This window comes from Manacus candei, unplaced genomic scaffold (assembly GCF_025592945.1).
Source record: "Manacus candei isolate 608988 ecotype Guabito, Panama unplaced genomic scaffold, ASM2559294v1 h1tg000043l, whole genome shotgun sequence".
In the NCBI taxonomy this organism is placed as follows: Eukaryota; Metazoa; Chordata; class Aves; order Passeriformes; family Pipridae; genus Manacus; species Manacus candei.
The window spans coordinates 20,858,379-20,882,993 of NW_026138091.1; the positions used below are offsets into that span (position 1 = coordinate 20,858,379).

Below are 24,615 nucleotides of genomic sequence, written 5' to 3' on the forward strand. Positions count from 1 at the left end.
ATGAATAGCTTTATTTGTAAACCTCTGAGAGTGCTGAGTTGATGAAATAGGCAGATTCGAGTCCGATAGATACCAGTTCTGTCCCTGGCTTTCTAAAAACTGTATTCCCTGCTGGAGGAATGTGTAGCAGCTCCTGAACCACAGCAGACAAAGGAAAATAAATCAGTGCAGGTATGAGATTACCTTCATGCTGTGAACAGCAATAGTTCAAAAGTTGCTTCTTATGCTGTTCATGCATCCCTACAGCAGAAGTAAAAATTTCCAGTCCAGGCAGAGTTGTCACCACTTTACCATTCTGCTTTAATTCACCTGTGTTCAGGAGCCAAGACTCTTTACTGTGTAATCAGGATTTTTTTTTTTTTTTTTTTTTTTGTCCCTAGCTTGGATCAGGACAGACACCTGGTGAATTGCTGAATCCACTGGTTCTTAATTCTATTTTAAATAAAGCATTACAGTACAGTCTTCATGGTGATACCCAGCTTGCTTCCAATCTTTCTTTTGCCCTCAAGTATCTTCCAGAAGTGTTCAAGCCCAATGCACCTGATGCTCTGAGTTGCTTAGAGCTAAGGTACAAGGTAAGAAAGCATGCAGAAAGGTAGAACAGTGCAATTATGCCATGGTTCTTATGTACCATGCTAGAGTGAATATGTTCTTAAGAATGGAGTAAAATAATTGTGTAATGGAAGTTACAGGATTTATTTAGCCTGGCCATTGCATTACATTATTAAAGTACATACATTAAATTGTTGAAATACTTGTATTTTTAATAATCTTGTAATTTCTAACTAAAAATGTAGTATGATCAGCACTGTTATTTCTTTTAGGTTGACTGGCCTCTGAACATTGTCATTACTGAGAGCTGCATGAATAAGTACAATAAGATCTTCTCCTTTTTGCTTCAGCTGAAGCACATGGTGTGGACTCTCAAGGATGTTTGGTTTCACTTAAAACGTACTGGTGAGTATAAGGAGTGAACCAGAGAACCTGCTGTTTAAAGTGCCTTTAGCACCCTCTGCTAGACAGTTGCTTATAAACAGTCACATCAAGCTTCAAAAGCCACAATTTCTTTAAGAATCTTCCTTGGCATTTTAGACGGACTCTACTAACAGAAACCTTCATTACTTTAAAAATCCTGGTTTTAGATGGTGTCTGTGGATGCTGATGATAATGTATTTCTGATTTTATTTTCAGCTTTAGTGAGTCACGCGTCAAATTCTGTTCAGTTTCGACAGCTCCAGCTGTATAAGCATGAAATGCAGCATTTTGTGAAAGTCATTCAAGGTTACATTGCTAATCAGATTCTTCATGTTACATGGTGCGAATTTGGAAACAAACTGTCTTCTGTGGGCAACCTGGAAGAAATTCACAGAACACATGCTGAATACCTCAACAAAGCAATCTTCAGGCAAGCTACCATTCTTATTTTTACTTCAAATATTTAAGTTAATGGAGTGGCCAGTTCTAGCCTAATGTATTTGTGCAAAACTGACTTCTACCTGACACACTAAGTAGTCTTTACATATGCTCCTGTTCACTGTGCCTCAGGAAGTTTCCATTCTACTCAGGACAGCTCTGACCTAAGAGCTCTAAACTAAGGCTCTTGCCACAGTTCTGTTTTTCTTTCAGCCCATCCTTGTCATAGCCTTTGTAAATTACTTCTGTTCCATTCAGCATGAGTAGTGTGCACAAGTAAGCCTTGCTGAAGGATGTAAAATGCTTCTCCTGTACCTTTTGTGTGCCTTTAGTATACGTGCAGTGACCAGGGCTGGGCTTTGAAGGGACAAAAAGATGCCTCTGTCCACATTTATGAGCAGTGCAAGAGACACCTGTCTTTCAGGAATCACAAGCTTTTAGCTCCTTGGTTACTGTATATGAGGCAGAGGGGTGGTGTGAACAAGAGGAAAGAAGCCTAGAGTTTATTTGGTTTCTTCTTGAAGAGTATACACTGGAATGATAAAGTGGTGATATGGAGGGAGAAGAGATGATAAAGAACAGAAATTATAAACTAGAAGAAATCTCTCCTTTCATGTCTCTTTCGGTTTTAATCAGAAACAACTTGTTAGAGCTGCTGTTTGGATACCAGGGGGTGGAATGAAAGGGGATTAAAGTTTAAAGAGACTGAGAGCATAATGTTTTTAAATGTCATCTCTTTTGCAAATACAGATGTAATTCTAGAAATCAGATACACTGGGGCAAATATCAGTTTCTTGGAAGTGCAAGCAAATTATGTTAGTTTTAGGCACCTCGTTTAAAATCCCCATTACAGTTGGCCGCAGTCTTGTGGATTTTTTTCAAGCAATTACCTTTAACCTAAAGGATTGTCACCCCTTTGTATTTTTAGTCTTACAACCAATTAATTATGTCAACTAATTTCTAAAGTTGTGTTTGTTTTCTCTTAGGGGTCTGTTGACAGAGAAGGCAGCCCCTGTGATGAACATCATACATAGCATCTTCAGCCTTATTTTGAAGTTCCGCAGCCAGCTCATCTCTCAGTCATGGAGCTTCGATGCAGGGAAGCAAATGGCTGTTCATCCCAACTTTGGTCTGATGCAGCAGTCATACAATACCTTCAAGTATTACTCTCACTTCTTATTCAAAGGTGAGAAATTGCATAAATTTTAGATAGAAGAAAAAATAACTGACAACTGAAAAAATTACAAAGATGTTTTGGTAGTATAACATAAAAGTAGGAAGATGTGTGTACTTAGTGTTAGAAAATGTAGTTCCCAAATGAAAACTGCATTATTGTGGTTTGCAAAGATCTGTATGTCCATTAGTTAAAATGTCCACAAAAGAAATCTAACAGATATCCCAAAACTGTCTGTAAGTTTTTGCTAAACTTAATTTACAAAATAAGAATTTGGTATTTAGCTCTATATATGTGCATACATTTTTATTGGCAGCAATGAGAGATAGGTAGATACCACTTAGAAGTAATTTTAGATATATATGCACTAGTTGAATATTACCATGGGTATGAGATTTGAAAATTCTGATTCCTGTGTTGAACTAGAGCCTCCTAGCACTAGTTGGAGCTTAAAGCCAGCGCTCCAGGCAAGTGTTTTTCAGCTACACAGATCATTTGCCAAATGTACTTTCCTTTAACATGATAAAATTTTATCTCACTGTCAGCTTAGGCTATAGCGTGAAGAAATGGTTACCTGTCTTTCCTCTCCATTTCTCTTTCAGATCTTGCTTTTGTTTTTAGTACAAGTTCCTTATGATTCCTCTAGTACAAAGATGGCTCATGGGGTTTGGGTTCCTTTTTTTAGAAAATCCCGAATTCCTGAAGGAGATGCAACTGTTTTTCTTAGATCTATTTTTCTAGAATATTTTCTAGTCAGACTATATTCTTCAGGAAATGAGCTGCCCTTTTTATTCTTTAAGGGTGTCCAAAAATGGTGTCAAAGGACCAAAAACAGATATTTCAGGATGAGTTAGAATGGCTGCTTCCAAATTCTACAGGAAGTCAGAACACCTCTGGGAGCCGCCTAAGCCCATACTACGAGATCTATGGTTGCTTCATGGACAGAGATTAATAGACCATTCCGTAAGGAAACTCGATGAGTGACCCAGTTCTTTACACCCTCATTATTAAGCACTACAAAGCAAATGTGTGCTTGTTCATCTCCACTTGTACCTTCAGTCACCATGTATTGTAAAATGTTCTCTTTCCACAATGGGTTGATCCAGAATCCATTGAAAGCCAATACAAAGTTGTCTGGACTTCAATGGCTTTGGCTCGGGCCCTAACTTCTAACAATACACTTTCCCTTCTTCCTTGCATGCTCCTGCTGCTTGCTAATTCCCTTTATATTAGTGCATGGGATATTTGTGAGCTCAGGGAGTTTCTCTTGGCTTTTTTCCTTTGTAATTAAGGATGTTTAGAGCAGTCAGTTTGTTCATTCATAGCACCTGAGGGGTTTGTCCTAGGAATTTCTCTTTGGTTTTCTCTTTCACAATGGACTTTGCTCAAGAAAACTTCAGCAGAGCTACTTCTTTCACAGAGGTCACCAGAGGACCTAAACATACTTCCTGGTCAGTTGAAATTATGATAAGAACAATACCACCTAACTGTGAAAGATTCTATGATCTCTATGTTTCTGTGAATGCAACTTGATAAGGAAATGCTTTGTTAGAATAATACATAGTCTTTCTTTTGCATCTTTTTTGAAATAGTTTATAATTCTAGAAAGAGATACTGGAGTTACGTTGAAATGTACATTTGTTTTTATTGTCCTCAGATTTCTGCATTAGGCTTTTTTTTTAATTAAAGGCACATTTAATTAATGTCAAGGCTGACTTTAGAATATTAATCTTAGTTGAAGCTTATTTTTTTTGTTTTTCTTCCAGTGGTAACAAAGCTTGTAAATAGAGGATACCAACCACATCTGGAGGACTTTCTGCTGCGAATCAACTTTAATAACTACTACAAGGATAACTGAACTGTATATAGAGTAAGGATCACTGATAACATAGTAAAACAGAAAAAAAAATATATGCTTATGATTTATAGAAGCTTATGCAAATGCCATGCAAGGGGCATTTTTCTTCATTGAAATAACCCACTATGTAATAGCATGAAGAAAATAACCACCACATACAGAGCATGATGATGCTTAAAATCCACCAAACCTGCCAGTTGTTTGATCTGCTGAAAATTGATGTTGTCATTATTGCAGAGAGAGAAAAGCTGAGTGCCTGATCTTAACACAGGAGAGAGTGCAAAACTGTATATCTGTGAATGTGTAAATGTTGTATTTTCAGTGGTGTGAATTTCCTTGAATGTAAATACATGTATATGAAATAAATTAACAGATACTTTCTAAAACTGCACTTGGTAATTGTTGGATAACTTGTGCCAAATTTAGCTTCTTTATACCTAATTTAAGCAGTGCATCTTATTTTGTGGTGATTATGTAAAACACCTAAAACAGAAATTCAGCATCACTAAAGCACAACAAAACTGTAATTCCCAATATATTCCAACTCCTGCTTTCAACTGAAGGATCACATTTTCAATTTGCTAATAATTTTCCTTTTCCTTCTTTTTTTTCTGTATTGTGAAAAGAAACAACTGAACTTTCAACTTCATGGTATGAGAATGTTTTAGAGAGGCAGTCAGCTTTGAAATATGTTGATTTGGAGATCCAGGAGTCACAGTTGCTTAAAATGTGGATATATTCATCAGGAGCTGTTCGTCTGATTAGGGAACACTTATTTAAAGGTACAGGCCTGGCTGGCAAGTTAAAAATACCATGAAATATTGAATAAGAATATTTTCTGATGATGTATAGGTAGTTTTATTTTTTTTTTCTGGAATAGAAATAAGCATTAGAGTGAAGTTGACTTCACATACCAACGATGAAGTTGACCTGAGTGTTTCTGCTCCTGCTCTGGTTCCAAAGTCAGTATAAAAATGTGGTAATGCACAGTTGTAACATACATCTTCTATGCTGTTTATCTGTGATGTATTTAATTGACTAGCTGCTTTCTGTTCTACAGAACAGGGGATTGAAAGAGCAAGTGGCTTGCAGACTGAGCTATTTTGTTGCCTGGGCAGGCAGAGAGCTATTTTGGGAATTTGTAGGACTGGGTGTATGTGTACCTTCTGGTGCAGACTGATGTCTTGTCGTGAAGCACCTAGACTTCCCAGCAGAGAGCAGCCACACAGCTTCTGTGTTTGAGACTTTGGAGCTTGGCACTGCACTGTAATTGTAGAAAGACAAAGGTTTATCTTTCCCATGAACCCAGTGTAACTTCTGGAGGAACAGCACACATACCTGCAGTCAGCTCTTCAAAATGCCTGAAGGCCTTACCTGGCTGCTGACATGGGCAGCCAAGAGAGGGTAAGAAAGAGGGAAGAGAGAAAAAGGGATTCAGAGCACCTAAATTAAAAGTCCTGGTACAATTACACAAGAGGAGCAGCCTTTTCTCCCTTGACTTCTGAAGGAGTGCTCCCCAGTGATGGAAAAGAAGGGCAGGATTAGTAATAGCTAAAAACTTCTCAAATGCAAGCCCTGATGAATACTGCAAAGTTAGAGCTTCAGGTGCAATTTCAGAGGGATGATCTCCTTCTTTAGAGACAAAAGTCTTCAAGAAAAAAATGAGAGCAAAGTATGGAAATTAAGACACATACCCCCCACCACCACTCCCCATTTGCATTGCCAAGCACGATGCTATAGGGCATGGATTAGCCCTTTGGCCAGCTCAAGTTGTGTCCCCTCCCAGCTGCTGGCCTGCCTCCTGGGCAGGGGCTGAGGGAGGGAAGAGACGGCCTTGACACTGTGCAAACAGGGTTCATCAACAGCCAAAACATGGCTGGTTTAGCTGCAAATCCAAAACACAGCCCTGTAACAGCCTGCTAGGAAGAAGGTTAACTCTGTCCTGTCCAGACACTGCACAACAGAAAATTAACTTTGATTTGGAAAATAGGGCAGTTAAGAAATACCAAGAATGTCCTCAAACTAGAAAAAGTAATGTGTATCTTCAACTTTTGTGGTGTTATACAAGCACTTCATATTGAAGTGGTTGTATTAGCTCTTGGCTTTTCTGGACAGTAAAACTTTTGAGTGCAAGGGAGTGAAAATCATCTACAAATCAGAATTCTGATCCACACCTCGGCACTGGTAACTCCTAAATAAAGGTGGAAGGGTGAAAAGCCCCACAGCCAGCACAGTTGCAGTGTATGGGGCCTGCCAGATGCAGCTCAAGAGCATTCCCTCCTTGACCTCCTTTTGCCCTGGCTTCACATTCATTGAGAGGGGATCTGCTATCTCCACTTCTGGGGAAGGTTTAAAGGTGACTGGATCACCTTTTGTTTTCTGGCTGCAAAAGAACAGAGGAGAAAAGCCACAGTTTACTTAAGAGGAGTGCGGTAATGCCAGTCCTGGTGCTGAATTAACTCAGGGGAAGAGCATTTCAGATGGGAGGTTTCCTGTCTGACAAGCTGAGGAGGTAGAAGCTGCCTATTACTGATCCTCATCACTGCCCACAGTGTCAGCCCAGGTCCTTTTCATTTCTGCGTGCAGCTGATGGACCACACCAGAGACTGCTGCTCAGGGCATGGAAAACCTGTTCGGTCACCAGCCAGGCCTGGAAGCCAGCATGGCTTTGCTGTCTTCAGCAAAATCACCTAATCTCTTGGTGCTTTAGATTTTCCACCTGAAAAAGTGGTAATAGTATCCATCTTACTTTGTGCCACTTAAAAAAAAAAAAAAAAAAAGAGGAAATGCTATTTAACAATGCAACGATCTAATGTTCTACTGTATAAAAATGCCAACTTCTAAATTGACTCCAGAATAGAAAACCCATGAAGTAAGCTTTGTAAGTCTGCTTTGTCTACAAAAAAAAAAATGTTTTCTGTTTATACTTGCCCAAAGTATCATTAAATCTCACCTCTGGGTTTACCTGCTGAAGGTGCACGCTCAGCAAGAGCTCTGCAGTGCTGCAGCACTGTCCTTGCCCAGCCAAAACAGCAGCAGGGGAGGAGAAGAGCAGCAGGGAGCTTCAGATTTTTTGCATGCCTTGGAGAGACAGATAAGCCTGTCTGTTCCCTTTGCGTTTCTGCTCCCCTATTAATTATGCATCTGCTGCAAGAACTGCATGAACAGAAGAAGGTACAGTCTATACTCATGTGTGTCTGGAGCTTTATCACTGCCCCTCATGTCCTTTGATCTATATGCCATGGTACCTGCCCTGACACAGGGAAGCTGCATCCTTCAGTTCCATGGCTGATTTGGGAATGAGGGAAAACAGAAGTGTTACGGGAAGGTGGGGGGACTGAATGCAACATTTTTATACAGTTGAGAGGAACTGAGAAATGTCACTGCACACAAAAAAGGTCCCACTGTAAATGCAGGAAGAACAAAGTCAAGTTAAAAGATGTAACAGAGGTAGTGGCTGCATTATTTAGAACTCACCCATAACTGTGTGATCTTACACTGGATGTGACAGCATTGTGAAACCCTCCTGTTGGATTCACATCCATCAGCTGTCACCAGGCTCTGTAGGGGTAAGTGCATGTTACTGCCTCCACCTGTCTCATCGACTCTGGTCAGAGGTAAAGCTGCCCAAGTCCCACCCACCTGTGTTAACAATGCTGAAGGATCAGCTAAGGAGGGGCATTGGGGCTGGTTGGACATTATTGAGCACAAGTGAGCAGCCAGAGCATGTGGCAGTGTGTGACCTGATGAAGGGTGCTGTCCAGAGGGAGATACACAGTCAAATATGTGAAGCATGAAGCTGACAAAGTAAATTCAGGATAACCAAGGCCTGAATTTGCTCTTTCAGTGGACCATGTCTGGATGCACTCCATGCAAAAGACACAAGCAGCAGGTCTGGCCTAAACCCACTTCCATCACAGACGAACTCAAATGCAGAATACCAGAAACCAGTCTGTTCAACAGATATTTTGGAGTGCAGATTTACCCCAGCTGAAGCACCCCAAGGAGCCACATGTGTGTTTAAATAATTTGGTTTAAATAAACTAATAAACAAAATACAACTTCACTTTCCACCCAAAGGCCTATTTCTGTGAGCAGAGTTAAAATCCCATCCTGAATCTGCTCACATCAGCTGATGCGTTTAATTCCAGTGACATAAGGAAGAATAAAAGAGGTGTCAGCATAGGTCTTATGCCCAAGGAAGTGGGAGGGAGGTTTCCCTTTGAAAAATGTGAGGGCCCTTACCTTGCTCTAAGCATACCACCAAAATAGCTGGCAAGGCAGGAAACCTGTGAGTTCACTCCTCAGAAAACACTGCAAAAATAATAAAGTGAGGTTTCTGTGATATGACCTGGCCATCTGATACTCACAGAGCAAAAACTTCTAAAGAAATGAAGTTGGCAAACAGTATGGTTAACAGCAAAACTGTTTCGGGAAATAGGCATGAACAAGAATATTAAAATTGCAAGTTTTATTATTTTTAATAAAAGAATCACATCTGTAGTACTTATTGGGGAAAAAAAACCCACAAACAAACAAAAAAACCAAACCCCAAAACAACGCACAAAACATCCTAAGTAAGAGCTGACAGTAAAACATTCAGCAATTGTAGATTCACAAGCTCATGAAGCAGAGTTACAGTGAAATCTTATCAAGTCATGAGAGGAGCCGCCACTGCCACACAAGACTATCCAGAGACACATCTCCAAGAGGTTCTCATTTCAGTTTTGCAATCTGGGTACCACTTGCTTTTATACAAGGGTAGTTCAGGATGTGTAGCACAGGCTGAGTCTAAATCAAGTATTTCCACAGAAAGCTGTTGATAAGAAGAGTCACCGCTTCATTTTGAGCACAGCTCAGAATCACAGAATCACAGAATCAACTAGGTTGGAAAAGATCATTTAGTCCAATCGGTGACCTAACACCACCTTGTCAATTAGACCACAGCATTAAGTGCCACATCCAGTCTTTTCTTAAAGACCTCCAGGGATGGTGACTCTACCACCGCCCTAGGCAGCCCATTCCAATGCCCAATTGCTCTTTCTGTGAAAAACTTCTCCCTAATGTCCAACCTAAACTCCCCTGGAGCAGCTTAAAACTGTGCCCTCCTGTCCTGTCGCTGGTTGCCTGGGAGAACAGACCAACACACACCTGGCTGCAACCTCCTTTCAGATGGCTGTAGAGAGTGATGAGGTCTCCCCTGAGCCTCCTCCTCTCCAGGCTAAACAAAAGCTCCCTCAGCCACTCCTCATAGGAATTGTCCTCCAGACTCTTCACCAGCCTCATTGCCCTTCTTTGGACACTCTCCAGCACCTCAACATCCTTCCTGAACTGAGGGGCCCAGAACTGGACACAGTACTTGAGGTGCAGCCTAACCAGTGCTGAGTACAGGGGAAGAATCCCTTCCCTTGTCCTGCTGGCCACACTGTTCTTGATACAGGCCAGGATGCCATTGGCCCTCTTGGCCAGCTGAGCACACTGCTGGCTCATGTTCAGCCTGCTGTCAACCACCATTCATCACCGCTCTCTGGGCCCCACTGTCCAGCCAGTTCTTAACCCAGTAAACAGTGCACCTGTCAAACTCCATGGCTTTTATACAAGCAGAATATTTGACCAGTAAGAAATATAATTTTCAGGTTTACCTATTGCATATACAAGCTGTAAAAATAAAAAAGCAATTTATGATTCAAGTATTTAGACTCTCAAATGCTATAAGCTGTATTCCCTTCTCTCTGAAGAACTGAGCTTACCTGGACAAAATTTGGTCTAATTGTCCTGAACAACCTCCTGCTTCCACACTGCTCCAGGAACAAGAACAGAAGAAACTATCATCAGAGATGAAACTATGACCTGCCTTCTGAAATGAGAGTGCTGGAAGAGCACAAGCATTCCACTTGGCTTCGGATCTTCACACTTCTTCAAATGCAAAGCACTGATGTTATTGCATGCACTGGGAAACTGGGCAGTTGGATGTCAGTGCAGTTAGACTATGTGAATACACTCCATATTTCTTTCTGTTGGTGAACGTCTTATGACAAATACAGCTTTAGTGAGTGGCACACCAAAGCAGCCACACCAGAGTACTGCATTCATCATTCCAATCTTGCTACATCTCTTGCATGTAAGCAAAGATCTACATCTACACGTAGATCTTGATCTACATGTAAGCAAAGAATCTATTTTAAAGCAAACACCACCACATTTTTGTTTCTCACTGTAGTATTCATTTTCCTTTTTAAGGGTGACATTGCTAGTAAGTTATTTCAAAGTATCTCCATGATTTTGGCATTACAGGTGACAACAATTTGGTAGTTAATTAAAATTCTCATATGTTCAAACACAGAGTTATAATATTGTTCTCCCTCTCCATACCGCTACTAATACAGATCTACTCAATGTCCCTAAATTATTATCAGGATGCCATTAAAAAGACTTGATCCCTTAGGTATGGTTAAGAATCATTACATGTTAGACCATTCTGTTAAGCCAAAAGCTTGGACAGAGCTCCTCTAAAACTCTGTTCCCCTTTGCTTCCCACAAGGAAGGATGTAAATTGAGAAGCAAAATCAGCACAGTTATGTCAATCAGCTTGGAGCAACTTCTCCCGACTCCATTACTCCCCTTCTGGACCAGGCACCCCGTAAGAGACCACTGATTCCACAGGGAAACATTTGAAGCCTCTTTCAAACTGCTAGCACACTTCCCCTCTCTGGTGCAGTCCTTTTTACCCAGCCCTCACTTTCTGCTAGAAGTTTCCATTAAATGGTTTGATTCCAGTACCCCAAGTTTAGAGGAAAGCTAATCCTCAATAAAAGTCTCAAACTCCCACAAAAATGGATTATTCCTAGAAGATGATCAGCTGCACTGGCTGGCATTACTTGCTGCCTACTTCTTCGAGGTGCTTCCTCTTTCAGCTGCACCGTTCTTCCATGGGCTATGTAAATACACCTTTATTTTGTTCTTTTCTGCAAGAACTCCAAAACCTCACAGAAAGTGCTGTACTTGTCAGAGATTCTAGTTTGTCATAAATCAGTTTCTTCAGCTTGAAGGCAGGACAGAGTGAATGTTTACATTCAAAACATAGTCTGTGTACTGCAGCACTAAGGAGGACAAACTGATTATTAGTACAGACAGATAAGCAGCAGTCTAACTGTTCTCCCTGTTTTTCGACAGCTTGTACAGAGGAAGACTTAAAAGAGCACAATTCTACCTGAGCTAATACCAAGCTTGCACAGGGGTAGTGGAAGAATTTACTTGAGTACACATAAATCACAGTGTAAGACAGTGGTCTCTTTGGAAAAGAGAAGCCTTTGCATTAAAGTAAACTTTGCAGGTGTCTGAACCAGTAACAGTCTTTTAAAGAGAAGTTCAGAAAGCTAAGTAACAACTAATTACAGAACAACTCTCTTTTGCTAATGTGGCAATAATGGTAACCAACTTTCCCCTGAAACCTCAACAGAAATGTTACCAATAAGTAAGTCAGCTCCTGTTCTCCTCCCACATCCTCCATCATCTTTCACACAAGCTCAAATAGCACATTTCTGAATGGCAACTTCAAACTTAAAGATTTTTCAAAGACCATGTAAGTAAACTAAATGGTGCAAGACCAGATTGGGAATGGAACAACCCCACTGACCAGTGTGATGAGCAGGCACCCCACATACACGCTTCTCATACAGCGAGACTTAGAAGCACAGAAAAAAATACACAGTGAACCCGGATTTGAGTGCTGGGGTAGTTTAAGGTTCACTAATTTGGCTAATGGATCCTGCCCGAGGCAACTGGCTTACAAACTGCACTCACGAGTTTAGTAAATATTTACACATGTTGTATGCAACATCCTGAGCCTGAATAAACTTCATCACTAAGTTTTCAAGTGCAAATGTATATAAACTCCCTTAATTCTGGTCTTAAAAAAAATTCGATTCCTCCCTCCAAACTTGAGCCTGCCCTGCACAAACTCTCTGAAAATAGATAATGATTAAATACCAATCTGAAGGTTCACAAGAAATGAACTACTTAATTAAATGAAACATAGCTTCAAATAAGCAACACTGAATTTGTTCCTCCAATAAAGAAGACTAAAAGTTCCTGCATAGAGAAAGCAGTAAATAAATATTAGAAGTACTATTAGTTAAGACATCGGACAAAAACAGATCAGATTCCTGTCTTGCTATTTTTGTCTTCACATAACAACAACTGCATTTGGATGTTCAAAATTCAGCCTGCCTCAGCATAAAATATTGCTTTACACTTGTGATGTAGTATGGATAAAGGAAATACTTTCAGCCTCAAAACACTGAGATTACTGATGTATAGGAACTGTTAATTGTCATTGGTTTGTTCCACTGATCAACAATTGCTTCCAATTAAGGACAGATGAAGAGTGCTGCAGATGCATCCAAATGTAGGGTTGCCTCAATAACTTAATAGCACTTTGATATTTGCCTTGCTGAATTCTTCACTGCTGAAGAATAATCAGAGTCTTCAGTTTACAGCAAAAAACAAAACAAGGCAGTTATGAAGATCATGTAACACATAGCTCTGAAGCCCAAAGTGGAGGTTTGCTGCAATATGGTAGCCTGCTTCTGGTCTCTTCAGCACAAGCAGCTGCTGTGGCAGTTGCTCCCTCCTCTTCTGCATCTTCCTTTACCTCCCTGAAACCTTCTGCTTCTTGGAATGGATGCTCTAAAAGTTTCAGCACATTTCTTACCTAGAGAGAAAACATTGCGTGGTTATGAGAATTTAGAAAGTGAAGGAAAAATGATGTGGAGAAGAACTTCACACCAAATAATCAATATATTGTATTTAATACATGAACTCTAGACAAGCCAAATATTAAATAGGTGAACAATATACATATCAAATAAGCTGAAATCAGAAAATCAGTAATTGAAACTGGGTTTGTATCTGTATGGGAGTCAAGCTCAAATAACCTGAAATGCAAGTACCTTTCTCAAAACAAATTAATTTCCCCATATTCTGCATGTAACATTCCCTGTGCTGAAGCCCATAGGTGAAAGCCATAAGTTTTAAAAGATAAGCTTAAGTTGTGCCAGGGGAGGTTTAGGTTGAATACTAGGAAAAAATCTTTTACAGAGAGAGTAATCAGGCATTGGAATGGGCTGCCCAGGGAGGTGGTGGATTCACTCTCCCTGGAGGTTTTTAGGATGAGACTGGATGTGGCACTTAGTGCCATGGTCTAGTAACCACAGTGGTGTTGGATCAAGGGTTGGACTTGATGATCTCGGAGGTCCCTTCCAACCCAGTTGATTCTATGATAGCACTTAGCACAGCAAGAAACAAGTATAAATTAATCCTCAACTGCCTCCCAAGATAAATGCCACCCTCAAGAAACAAAAAGCAGGGTAATTATCTTGTCCAGGAGTCAGCCTACAAAAGCTGGTGAAGTTCAGAGTCAGATTTTTGATTCAGTTATTTGTTCTGCAGTCATTAAAATTACAGTCTCCTCAAAAACAATACAGATCTCCTGAACAGTGAATTTCCAATGCACTTACTGCCCGAGATGCCAGACCAAATCTTGGCAAGCATAATGTCAGTCATCTACACCAGCGCTACATATCCATGCAAACCTAGAGAGGGTGTAAGTAGTAACAGCATACCTCTGAGAAATCCCCATTTTCAGCTGCTTCTATGGCATTCTGGGCAATATAATTTCTCAAGATATATTTTGGATTGTTTGAATTCATGACCTTCACATGATCAGTGTTCCAGGCATCAGCATCACCAACACTTTCTATTTCTTTTTGCAAACGGACTCTGAAATTAAGCAAGTGACAACAACAGGTTTGGATCAAGAATCATATGTGGAAGTTGATATGTTTCCTTGCTTTGAGATCCTTAGTTTGCAGTTCTTAATGAACATTACCTCATCTATAATCCTCTCAGTTTATAAAATGCAGCATGACAACAGAATATAAAACGTCACTTAATTCATAAAAGCAGCACTACAGACTGTCAGCAGGTCCTGACAAGGCTCAAGAAAGTGGCACACCACAGCTTTTGTGTTCTCTCAAAGTCAGATCAAGACACTGGTGCATGCTCCACAAAGACTGCCACATTCAGGTCTTGTCTTTTAAGTATTTCTATGCTTGTTTATTGGTTAAGGTTTTGCTGTTCTGATAAAAGCAAAGGGATGTAATACAGCTGAGGCAGCTTGATCTACTTTTTATCAGTAATACTCACTAAAAGTGAGCCCCACTGGAGAACAAGATCAGCCAGGTAAAGAAAGGACCTAATCCACACAGTGCAAACAACTAATGCTCTACTCAGGGGTTTTCTTTACAAAAAACCCTGCTAACACTTAGGTTTTAGAAGAGCCTGGACATTTTTTCCTGGCCACGATTTCTTTTACAGCTACTCTTTGATTAAGAATAATTCTACTTGATTTCTATATTAATACAGAGATTTTTCTTTTAGAAAAAAAAATTTGAAGGATAAAATGTTTAGAGGTCAGTCAGTTGTAGTTACTGAGCACTTACAAGTTCACAATTGAAATTAGTCTCTGTTAGAATCAACATCAACACTCTTTAAGCACTTTTAATACTAGATTTGATGCTAGGTGATTTCTACACCCTCAACCTACCACAAAATCTAGCAAACAAAGTACAGAGATGCCCTTGAACTTTCACAGCAACAAAGACACTGAAGCAGACAATATTCTAAGCTGGATGTCCTCCCTATTTCTCCTAATCTATGTTTGAGAGAGGGTGCCTTTCATGAGACAGGCACATCGTTCTCAAAATGCAAAAATACAGTGCTATGAATACTGAGAAACTTTACCTGTATTTCTCCAGCCATTCCTTCCAGTGTCTTTTATTTCTGCTGAGTAAATCAGCAGCTGTTAACTGCTGCAGTTTAGAGAATTGTTCAATGCGTTCTAATTCTTTATTTATATTAGCTTTTGTTCCAATTAATGCAAACAGCTGCGGATTAGACTGAGCCAACATCAGCATCATTGACAGTTGTCTAGGAACAAAAAGAACAAACACATTAGATATTGAAGTTGAGCTGCCTGTCAAGAAGCAACTCTTAGCAATCAAACTAGATATGAAAACATTCACAACAAACTATGATTTAGAAATAACAGAAATTCATAATTAACAAAACCATTTTTAAAATTATAAATTATGCTACTTTTATTTTTCTTTCCCCCAGATATATAAAGAGCAGACAGTAGATTTTCAGAATTACCAGTTGAGTTTAGTTGTGCAGGTCTTATCAAAATACCCTTGGAACTTTGAAATTAATTTGGAATAAAAAATTTGATCTTACTTAGCTATCAAGATAATACAGAATTCACAGGTTTTGTTGTTTGGGGTTTTCTTATTTCTTTAACACCTACTGATTTTATCAGTACTAATAAAAACCTACATGACACGGGGAAAGATACTTCATTTAAATTGCATGAGACAACACTATGTTTAATATTTTCAGTTAGCCAGTTTAAATCACAGAATGAGAATTGCTTTTTGGTAATAAATTCCTAACAATATCCAGACTGTTTTGTTGCAAGTTTGACTAGGACTTATCTTTTCACATTTTACTGTGTTAGCTGGTGTTTCACCTTATTTTTTGATACCATGCTAGCTAACTTTTATTTTTCCTGGATTAATAACTAAAGTACAGCATAAAGTAAAATAAAAAAATAGAGTCACAGCCTATCAAAAGTATGTTTATCTCCTTTATGAAGGAGAAAATAAATATTATTCCCTGGCCTCAAATGACAACTCATTATAGTTGGTTATATTTTCCTACTTTTAGTAAGCAGAGATAAGTTGGGTGCTTTAATTTCTGAGTTTACTATATAAAGTACTATGCAAATATGATTTATACATCTGACATGCCTACCTCTATGATATCCAAGAGCCGCAATTAAAAAATCAGTTATGTACTCACCCATATCATGATGACTTATAGCTGCTTTTCATGTTTCTCTAGACCTGAATGCAGTGTTTAAAAAATACTGTCTCATCTCTATCACACAAGCTATATTCATATTGTGGTATCAACACAAAGAAAAAGTTGAAAAATTTGGTAGGTTCGTTACCTCCATGGAGCACTTATTAAGCAAAGTGGGGGAGGGGAACATACTGAAAATACCTTTATTTTTTCCCCTCCTCTGCAAGAAGTGAAAAACGGATGCAATCACTGTTATAAGCAGCAGTTGAACATGCTCAGAGTAGCTGGACTGTAGAACAAATCAGACATAGACTATACCTAAAGTGGGCATTTAGGTTATACTTAGGTCAGAACACTGGTGGCTGAAAGTGACTTTTTTTGCTGACAGTACATTAGCAGAACACAGTAGCATCACAGTCCACATCCATTTCTTCTGTAAAATACTTTTGTATCACTTCATTATTTGGCTCTCTCATTGCCTCAGTCAGCAGAGACAGGGGAGGGAAAAAAAAAAGGGCCAACTAAAGCTCAGAAACTTTAATCCAAGAGCCAACTGCTGCAAGTCATAGATGTAGATCATGATGCATCTACTTGACAGTGATATTTCCAATCTTAAAATTAGTCAAATATTACATGCCATGCAGAGTTCATTATGGTTATACTGAAACTACAAGCAAAAGCCAAAAGCATTTAAGTGGGATAATACCTTGGGTCCATCTGTGGTTTGAAAGCAACTTTCAGTTCTTCCACGGAAGCACACTGACTTGTAAGCTCTTCTAAGAAATCTTCAAATTTTGAAGGATCAGCGTCCACTGAGAATGAACTCAGCAAGTAGAAAATATTTGTGAAGTCTCCACCTGAAAAAGTGTGGTATGAGTAATGCAACTAATAAAATCAGCAGGAAAACTGGTCCCATACCTCCTTCCTACCTCCCTCTACAGCAGTACAGGTCATCACTCTGAAGAGGCAAATTGTTCCCTCAGTGAGGGTGCAAATGTGAGGCAGGAGTCCTATATAAGGCAACAACTACTCCACAGTTCACAATAAGGTAATTATTTTTCAGTCTTTTGTTGTTCTCTCAGATGACAAGGTAGTTGCACAAGGCTACTTTCTTGTAAGGTCAAGCTATAAATTATATTTTGGGTTGATTATAGATACTGATGGCCTATTAAATAATAACTTGCTCTTCACTAACCTGTGAGATGCATGGTTTCAAGGAGTTCAGATACTAGCTTACTATCCTCTTCTAATTCCAGCTGGATTAGGCCTAGTTTTTTCCTCATCTTCTGCAAATAATGTTTCTCAAATTCTGCATCATATTCCTCTTCCAGGATGAGTTCACTCATTTCCAAAGGCAGCTCTGGAACTAGAGCTTCAGCAAGTTTCCCCAGGTTCCACTTGCAAATCTCTGGCTGTTTGTTGTAAGCATAGCGCCCTGTATTATCAGAACCATTGCAAATGTGCTCAGGGTCATACCTACAAATGAAGAAATAACAAGCATTCTTCTAGTTAACTGGACACCAGTACTGTGAAAAGCAGTACTTTTATTATTTTAGTCTACTCTAGGAACTAAAAAATTTGAAAGGGAACACTCCTTGATTCTTTTCCCAAACCCATGGGCTACAGTCTAATGGTTAGGGATGCTGTGAACAGTTAAAAAGAAGTTGAAAAGAAGACAACTAGAACTAACTTAACCTACTTTGCCATAAAGAGAATTAATAAAACTACTTTAGAGTTAAAATATTAGAGCAACCATGAATACCAGGACTGTTCTACATAGCATGTACATATGCACATTTCAAATAACACTGCCACACTGACCTGTCCATGAATCCAAAAGGGCCATAGTCAATGGTCAGTCCAACGATGCTCATGTTATCTGTGTTCAGCACACCATGGCAAAACCCAACACACTGCCACTCAGCCACCAATCTTGCAGTTCGTTTGGTTATCTAAAACCAAATGTATTTCTTCCATTTTTCATCACAAAGTATTTCCAACACATTTATGTATTTCCAAGCATTTCCTAGTCTGAACTGATGTTTCTACAGCTCTGATGGAAGCAGATTCTGGCAGTATGCCATACACACAGACATCTTAAGGACAGCTTGCCTCTCTCCTCTTGTTAGTGACTGCCCTGTTACTCTGTCTCCCATTTCCATTTGCCTCCTATTCTCTCTTCCATGCTTGACTTGCAAGTCAACAGAATAGCTTTAAAATGCACTGGAGACAGACTTGAGTACTAGGCTAACCATTATACAAATATATTCTTTTGCCTATTACTAATTTTAAAGAGTAACTACAGGCAGAAGAACACATAAGCAAAGTCTAAGAAATAAAATTAACTATATGCAACAAAGCCCAGTATGAAGTTATTTTTCTGGTTTACCTAGTATGTAGGAGTGATTTACAGGAAGTTAAATGGTTTACACAAAAAAATTATTCCCTGCAAACAGGTTTTAGTGCTGATAAGCACTTACCTCGATTTGCTGAAAGCAGAAAAAAGCTACAAGTTTAAGTAAAAATATTCCAAGAATGATAATTTTATTTAAATGCAATTCTTTACCGAAAGCATGCTTCATCAGAGGTATTTCTGCTGCTTAGCTGAGAGTTATTTTTATGGAATCCTGCAATCACTGCATGTGCCCCATCCACCAAATAAACAGTGGAATATTCTAAAGTATTCATAGTTATTTAAATATATTAATCCACCTGTCAATCAGAACTACTATGTGCTATGAAATCTAAAATTCAGGAAGCTAACCTGTTTTTTAAATAAACCTAAGTAGTTCTGAATACTTTACTGAATAAATTGCTGTAAGTAAAAATTTTATGTAGCCATTAGCTAAAACTTTTAAATCAAATTATTTTCACGGTTAAAATCACTCATCTTCCCAAACAGCTATCAATGTACAGAAATTCAAAGCAACTATTTGCTCCAGACTGCAGTGCAAGTGTATTTCATTAAGGTTCAAAAACCTATCTAGGAATTGTTTCTCCTTGAACATTTCTATGCCTCTGTCTTTAAACCCAGAATTTTTCTATTTTTTTTTTTATTTAAAACATGTGCAGTCAGGTAAAGAAGAAAAATTAGACAAATCTTGCTCTGATAGGTAGTGAAAACCACAAATGATGCTTGGAACATAAGCTTTTGGTTCACCTTGAGATCCCATGCTTCTACTTTTAACAATATTCTCATGGGAGGTACTTTACCCACTTTTCCTGAACACTTCCTCGTGGGGCAGTTGGAAGCCAGCAACTACATGTGTGCAAAACAGATTAACTTAGGTCCTAAACCAGTAGGAGAGGCACACCCTGCACAATGGCTCTGTGCCAGGAAGATGGTAGAAGTTAAAAATAAAAAAATCCTGGCCACAAGGGTTGGAATGAAAGCAGTTCAGCAGTAAGGCAGTTCCTTACTGCTGGATGTCTTTGTATGAATGCATGACATACCACCAGCGTTGTGGTAAAAAAGAAATTCCCCTAATGGGAATGCCCAAAAGCAATTAAAGTTTGGGTGCCACTCAAAGATGGGTATATTGATGAGAAAAGATACAGCTTTGCACTCAGTTTGGGCTTTATTCTCTTTGATCAACATTTTTCTACTGCTAGACAAACTAGAAAACAAGTATTTTGTATATGTAAATAAGAGCACTATCTGAAGGACACACTCATTTAAATTTAAACAACAGCTACAAATTATTTGAGAGGTACAGACAATGTTGCTGTTTTCTAGATAGTGCTGTGAAATGCCGTCACTTGTACTTTTTTTTCCCCACTTCTTTCACAGTGCAAAAAGAAAGATAAAACATGTTAGAGTTGAGCTGACAGCACTTCCCCGCTATTAAAAAAGATGGATGTGTTTGTGAAATTAGAGAAGAGACTGGGATGCTTTTCAGGTGGAGAAAAGTCTGGAAAGTCTCCACTAAGGATAAGAGAAAACACAAGAGGCAGTGCTAGCACAGACATGGAATGCAGACAGGTAGAGGCAGGAGAAGCACAACAAATAAACAAAAAAACCAGATATGGGGCAATGAGAAAAGGATGGTGGGGGGGTGGCTGGGCAGGGAGTGGGATGGGGCCCGGAAGAAAACCAGTAGTAACTGGGTCAGGAAAAGCAGCCAAAAGCAGGAAGAGGCAGGACTGGGCACACAAACACATTCACAAAGATCCTCAAGTCCCATGACTTTTCTGCCATCAGGAAATAAACATGCCATCAACTACAGAGCTGGATATGCACACAGTGGGTGACCAGTTATAGTTCTCATCAAGTGATTTGTAGTCAACATTCCTGTTTGTAATTTGGAAAAATGAGACACAGGAAGTGACTCAGCATTCTCACTATTTTATAAAACAATGCTTTTCAAGCGATGTTTCAGTACTATCAACTCATCATCCAACAGTCACAGCCAGAACTTTCTCTCACAGTGTAAGACAGTCTCAGCAAATGGAGAGAAGTCTTGGGATGCTTCCCCAGAGCAGGGAAATCATGATCTACTATTAAGAAGGTTAAATTGCTTTCATTGGTTAGATCAGTATCAACACTGCTTTCATCAATAAGTAGGTCTATTTAAGAGTGCTTTCTTCAAAGAAAAGAATAGTTCAGACAATGAGATGATACAAAGTATTAACTGACTCCAGTCATCTGTGCTGGCAGATGAAGTTCCTAAAGACAACCGCTATGGATTATGAAGAGACTCTGATCTTCCTCACCTCTTTGAAGAAAGCAGCATTCCTTTGAATACTGTTATCTGAATAAGCCTCCTGGATTTCTGGGTAGAAAGTGCGGATCACATAATCAAGCATCTGTATTCGAATATCATTTCGGTTAACGCTGGGACCCTTGCGTCCAGTGTATTCATCAGGAGGTTTAAAAATTTCAAACGAACCAAATCTGTTTCAAAATAATAAAAACATGTTTTAGAATTATCTGATACTATTAACTTCATTTGACATTACAGGTAGTAAGACCGTTTACTGTTGTTGTAATAACAGCACATTATCTCTTGAGTTTAAGGCCAATCCTTCAACTGACTGTGAGAAAAGACCTCCAAGATTCCTACGCTGAACCCAGTGAGGCTCAGTGGCTCAGTGTAAGGAAGCACATACATCCACTGAACCAAACTGACAGATCAAGACCCTAGCCAGTACTGAACAGCAGTTCAATAAAGTTTCTTATGACCACTTCTACAGAAGAATTCTTATCCTGAGTAAATGTACAGAAATTGGACTTTAATGCTAGACTGTATATCAAGCATATGTTAGGTTTTTCCACATATGTATACACACAGAAGCACATATACACATAGATATGAAGGCACACGTTCCTCATACCTCACTTTCCTCTAATATTCTGTTACCTTACAGGAAGCAGTGCAACTTCCTGAAATGCCTACTGGCTTCTGCTGGAGCAGGAACCTCATACGCTTATCAGGCAGAGAAAGTACAACCAAACTTTGACAGTACTACATTAGAACTGGAATTAAGGGTAGAGCTACAATCCACCACTACTATCATCAAAAAAACCCCTGTATTCTGAGCAGGCATAAACATGAAAAATCTCTTAATAAGTCTGCAGAACTTACTTCTTTCTATCAGGTTAGCATTCCTAGTGTTTTATCTGTGTCTGTGCAAAGAGACCAGCTCATCCCATCTGCTGGGCAAGAAAAACAGCTTCCTACAGCCCAGCAAAAGAAGTTCCAAGCCTCCAGAACAAGAAACACACAAACAGCACTGTCAGGAAAACACACTTAAGACTGCTGTGCTTGGTTTTAAAAGAAAAAAAAAAAACAAACAAACCAATCAACAAAATAGGTTTTTACCTTAAAAATGTGGAGGCTATTCTCAGAACAACTGTACATCTCTCATTTTTTGGATTCCCATCATAAAATATGTCACGGACGACTTTTGAGTCAGACGTCACACATGTCCCAGCCCTTGTTGTTGGTATTCCCAGGTGAAACATCGCCTCGCTGCACAGGAACTCCCGTATGCTCGACCGCAGGACTTTCCGACCATCAGCTTGTCTGCAGCAAGAAGACATGGACAGTTTTTAGGCTATAAAGGCAGAAACTCCTGTCTCCTCTGTAGCAGTGGAGAAACAAAAGCCTGAAAGTGTCATGCTCTGCCCACAGTCAAACAAAAAAGTAGTGGCATATCTGAAAACAAAAGCTGGACGTTCAAACTTCTGTTAAAGTTCAATTAGATGGACAAAACAGCCTTGCAATGAAGACCGCCCAGAAGAAAATAAACCTTCCAGTTACACACATCCCTTCTAATCACTAACTCTATTGGTTTCATTAATGTAATAGTCTTTCCAAAAAATGAAAAAAATTTGGACAAGTATCGCTGTTTTACTGTATATCAAGTGAATGGTTTCCTCTTAATAAAATGAAAAATATTATTTTGTATCTTTCTGGGTAAGTACTCTAGAAATGGGGTGCTAAATATGGGCATGCATAGCAGTTGCATTAAAAAAACCCTACCTGAACAGACAAAAAAGAGCAAACTAGCACATTTAATAGATATTAAGTAAAGAGAACAGATGCAGGTGGTTCTCAGCCCACGCTCCCAGCACTTCGAAAGCCACAAGCAAGCAGGAGAGCTGACCAGGGCAGATCTATGATGCTACCACCATATCTGGGATTTTTACTGTGATTTCCTTAATCTTCACAGACCTGAAGAAGGCCGTCAGAGGACCACATGCATGAAACTAAGGTGCTACCGAGCCTGTGCACAGCTGGAACAAAAATATGGAAAATGCGAGTGGGAAAAATTACATGAAATATTTAAAGTAGTGCAGGCTCATGCGACTAATGAAGATACACAACCCTTGCAGGAATTTGGTCAGTATGCCATTTTAGGGGCTTTTCCACTATTCCCTCCCACAGCCGGGAAGAATGGGGCAGAAGGACCAGCAGCACAATCAAACACCCACATTTAAATACCATTTGTGTGGGCCATAGGGCAGCAAGCAAGGTGTGGTATTACACAGCGCCATCCCCACTGTCATCACGGTCTCTGTTCTCCCAAAGGGGGAAAACCCGTACAGGATAACCAGAGACTGAAGTAACACGCCACCTGAAGGAGATGCCGTTACACTCGTTTTCCAGAGGAAAAGTTTGCCACCTCCTGGTCTGGCATTTAAGTATTACACTTGCTCATGCCAAAATTAAAACAAAAAACAAAAAAACCAAAAACACCAGGGCTTAAGGGATGACTTCTGCCCGGAGAACGATGCCCAGCACGGAGCCAGCCCCTCGCTAACGCGATCTGAGGGCCGGCAAGCCGGTCCCGGTCCTCCCTGCACAGCGAGCTCGCGCCGCAGGGGACACCGGACGCTGCTCCCCCAAACCCGCGCCCCGCCGGGCTGTTCCGACAGGGTCCCGCCCCGCTCCCACCGGGCCTTACCGGGAAAAGGGGGTGATGCCGGCGCCCTTGAGCTGGATCTCCCAGCGCTCGCCCCGCGGGCCCAGCACCTCGCCCAGGTACATGGCGGCGCCGTCGCCGAGCTGCCCCGCGAAGCTGCCGAACTGGTGCCCGCAGTAACAGTGCGCCGCGGGCTCCGCGCCCGCCAGCACCCGGTTCCCGCTGAAGTACAGCGCGGCCTCGGCCTCCGCCGCCTCCGGGTCGGCCGCGGGAGCCTCCAGCCCCAGCAGCGCCAGCGCCGGCAGCGACATGGCCACGAGCCGCGGGTTGTGCAGCGGGCTGGGCCGCACCCGCGCGAAGCAGGCGCCGGGCACGGCCCGCGGGCCGCCCTCCTCCGAGGCGTCCACGGGCAGCGAGCGCAGTGCCAGGTTGTCGAAGCGCAGCGCGCCCAACCAGCCCCCGCCGCGCTCGGGGCCGCGTGGGGGCTGCTCCATGGCCGCTCCCGCGGAGCCGCGCCGGGCCCGGCCCGACACCGCCGGCAGCAGCCTCGGGGGGAAGCGGCGGACGTTGCGCAGCGCCGCGGCCATGCGCCCCCGCCGGGCAGGCGGGCCGGCCGGGGGCGGTGTCGCGGGGAGCCCCGCCCCGCCAGCGGCGAGCAAGGAACGGGACTGGGCAGGGGGTGCGGGGAGGGGCCATGTATAAGCCCTGGCCGTGGGGTTCGGCACCAAGCCCGTCTGGGGGCATCGCGAGGGGCGGACGTCTGGAGTCGCCACCGCGTCGTGGCGGGCGCTGCCGGTGCTCTGCCCCGGTGCTCTGTGCCCGAGCCCCGGCTCCGCTGTGCCCGTGTCCTCGGTCAGCGCCCGGCCCATTCTCCTCAGCT

At 41.0% G+C, this 24,615-nt stretch overlaps 2 protein-coding genes across 2 annotated transcripts in view; one reads left to right on the top strand and one right to left on the bottom strand.

The window, feature by feature from the left end:
• The window catches only part of TUBGCP6 (tubulin gamma complex associated protein 6), a 42,920-nt gene extending 38,089 nt beyond the window's left edge, over window positions 1–4,831 (top strand). Inside the window, 5 exon segments of the mRNA XM_051795677.1 lie at window positions 381–575; window positions 825–957; window positions 1,192–1,405; window positions 2,400–2,599; window positions 4,354–4,831. Of these exon segments, the coding sequence (XP_051651637.1) occupies window positions 381–575; window positions 825–957; window positions 1,192–1,405; window positions 2,400–2,599; window positions 4,354–4,445 (834 nt within the window). The 3' untranslated portion in view covers window positions 4,446–4,831.
• A 4,052-nt stretch (window positions 4,832–8,883) lies between these two features.
• SELENOO (selenoprotein O) lies at window positions 8,884–24,615 on the bottom strand. Its single transcript, XM_051795658.1, has 9 exons — window positions 23,778–24,615; window positions 22,190–22,393; window positions 21,081–21,261; window positions 18,189–18,319; window positions 17,563–17,843; window positions 17,074–17,224; window positions 15,249–15,434; window positions 14,069–14,225; window positions 8,884–13,158 (listed from the first exon to the last, which is right to left on the bottom strand). Exons 1-9 carry the CDS (start codon window positions 24,602–24,604, stop codon window positions 12,964–12,966), a joined length of 2,313 nt encoding a protein of 770 aa, XP_051651618.1. The 5' UTR covers window positions 24,605–24,615; the 3' UTR covers window positions 8,884–12,963.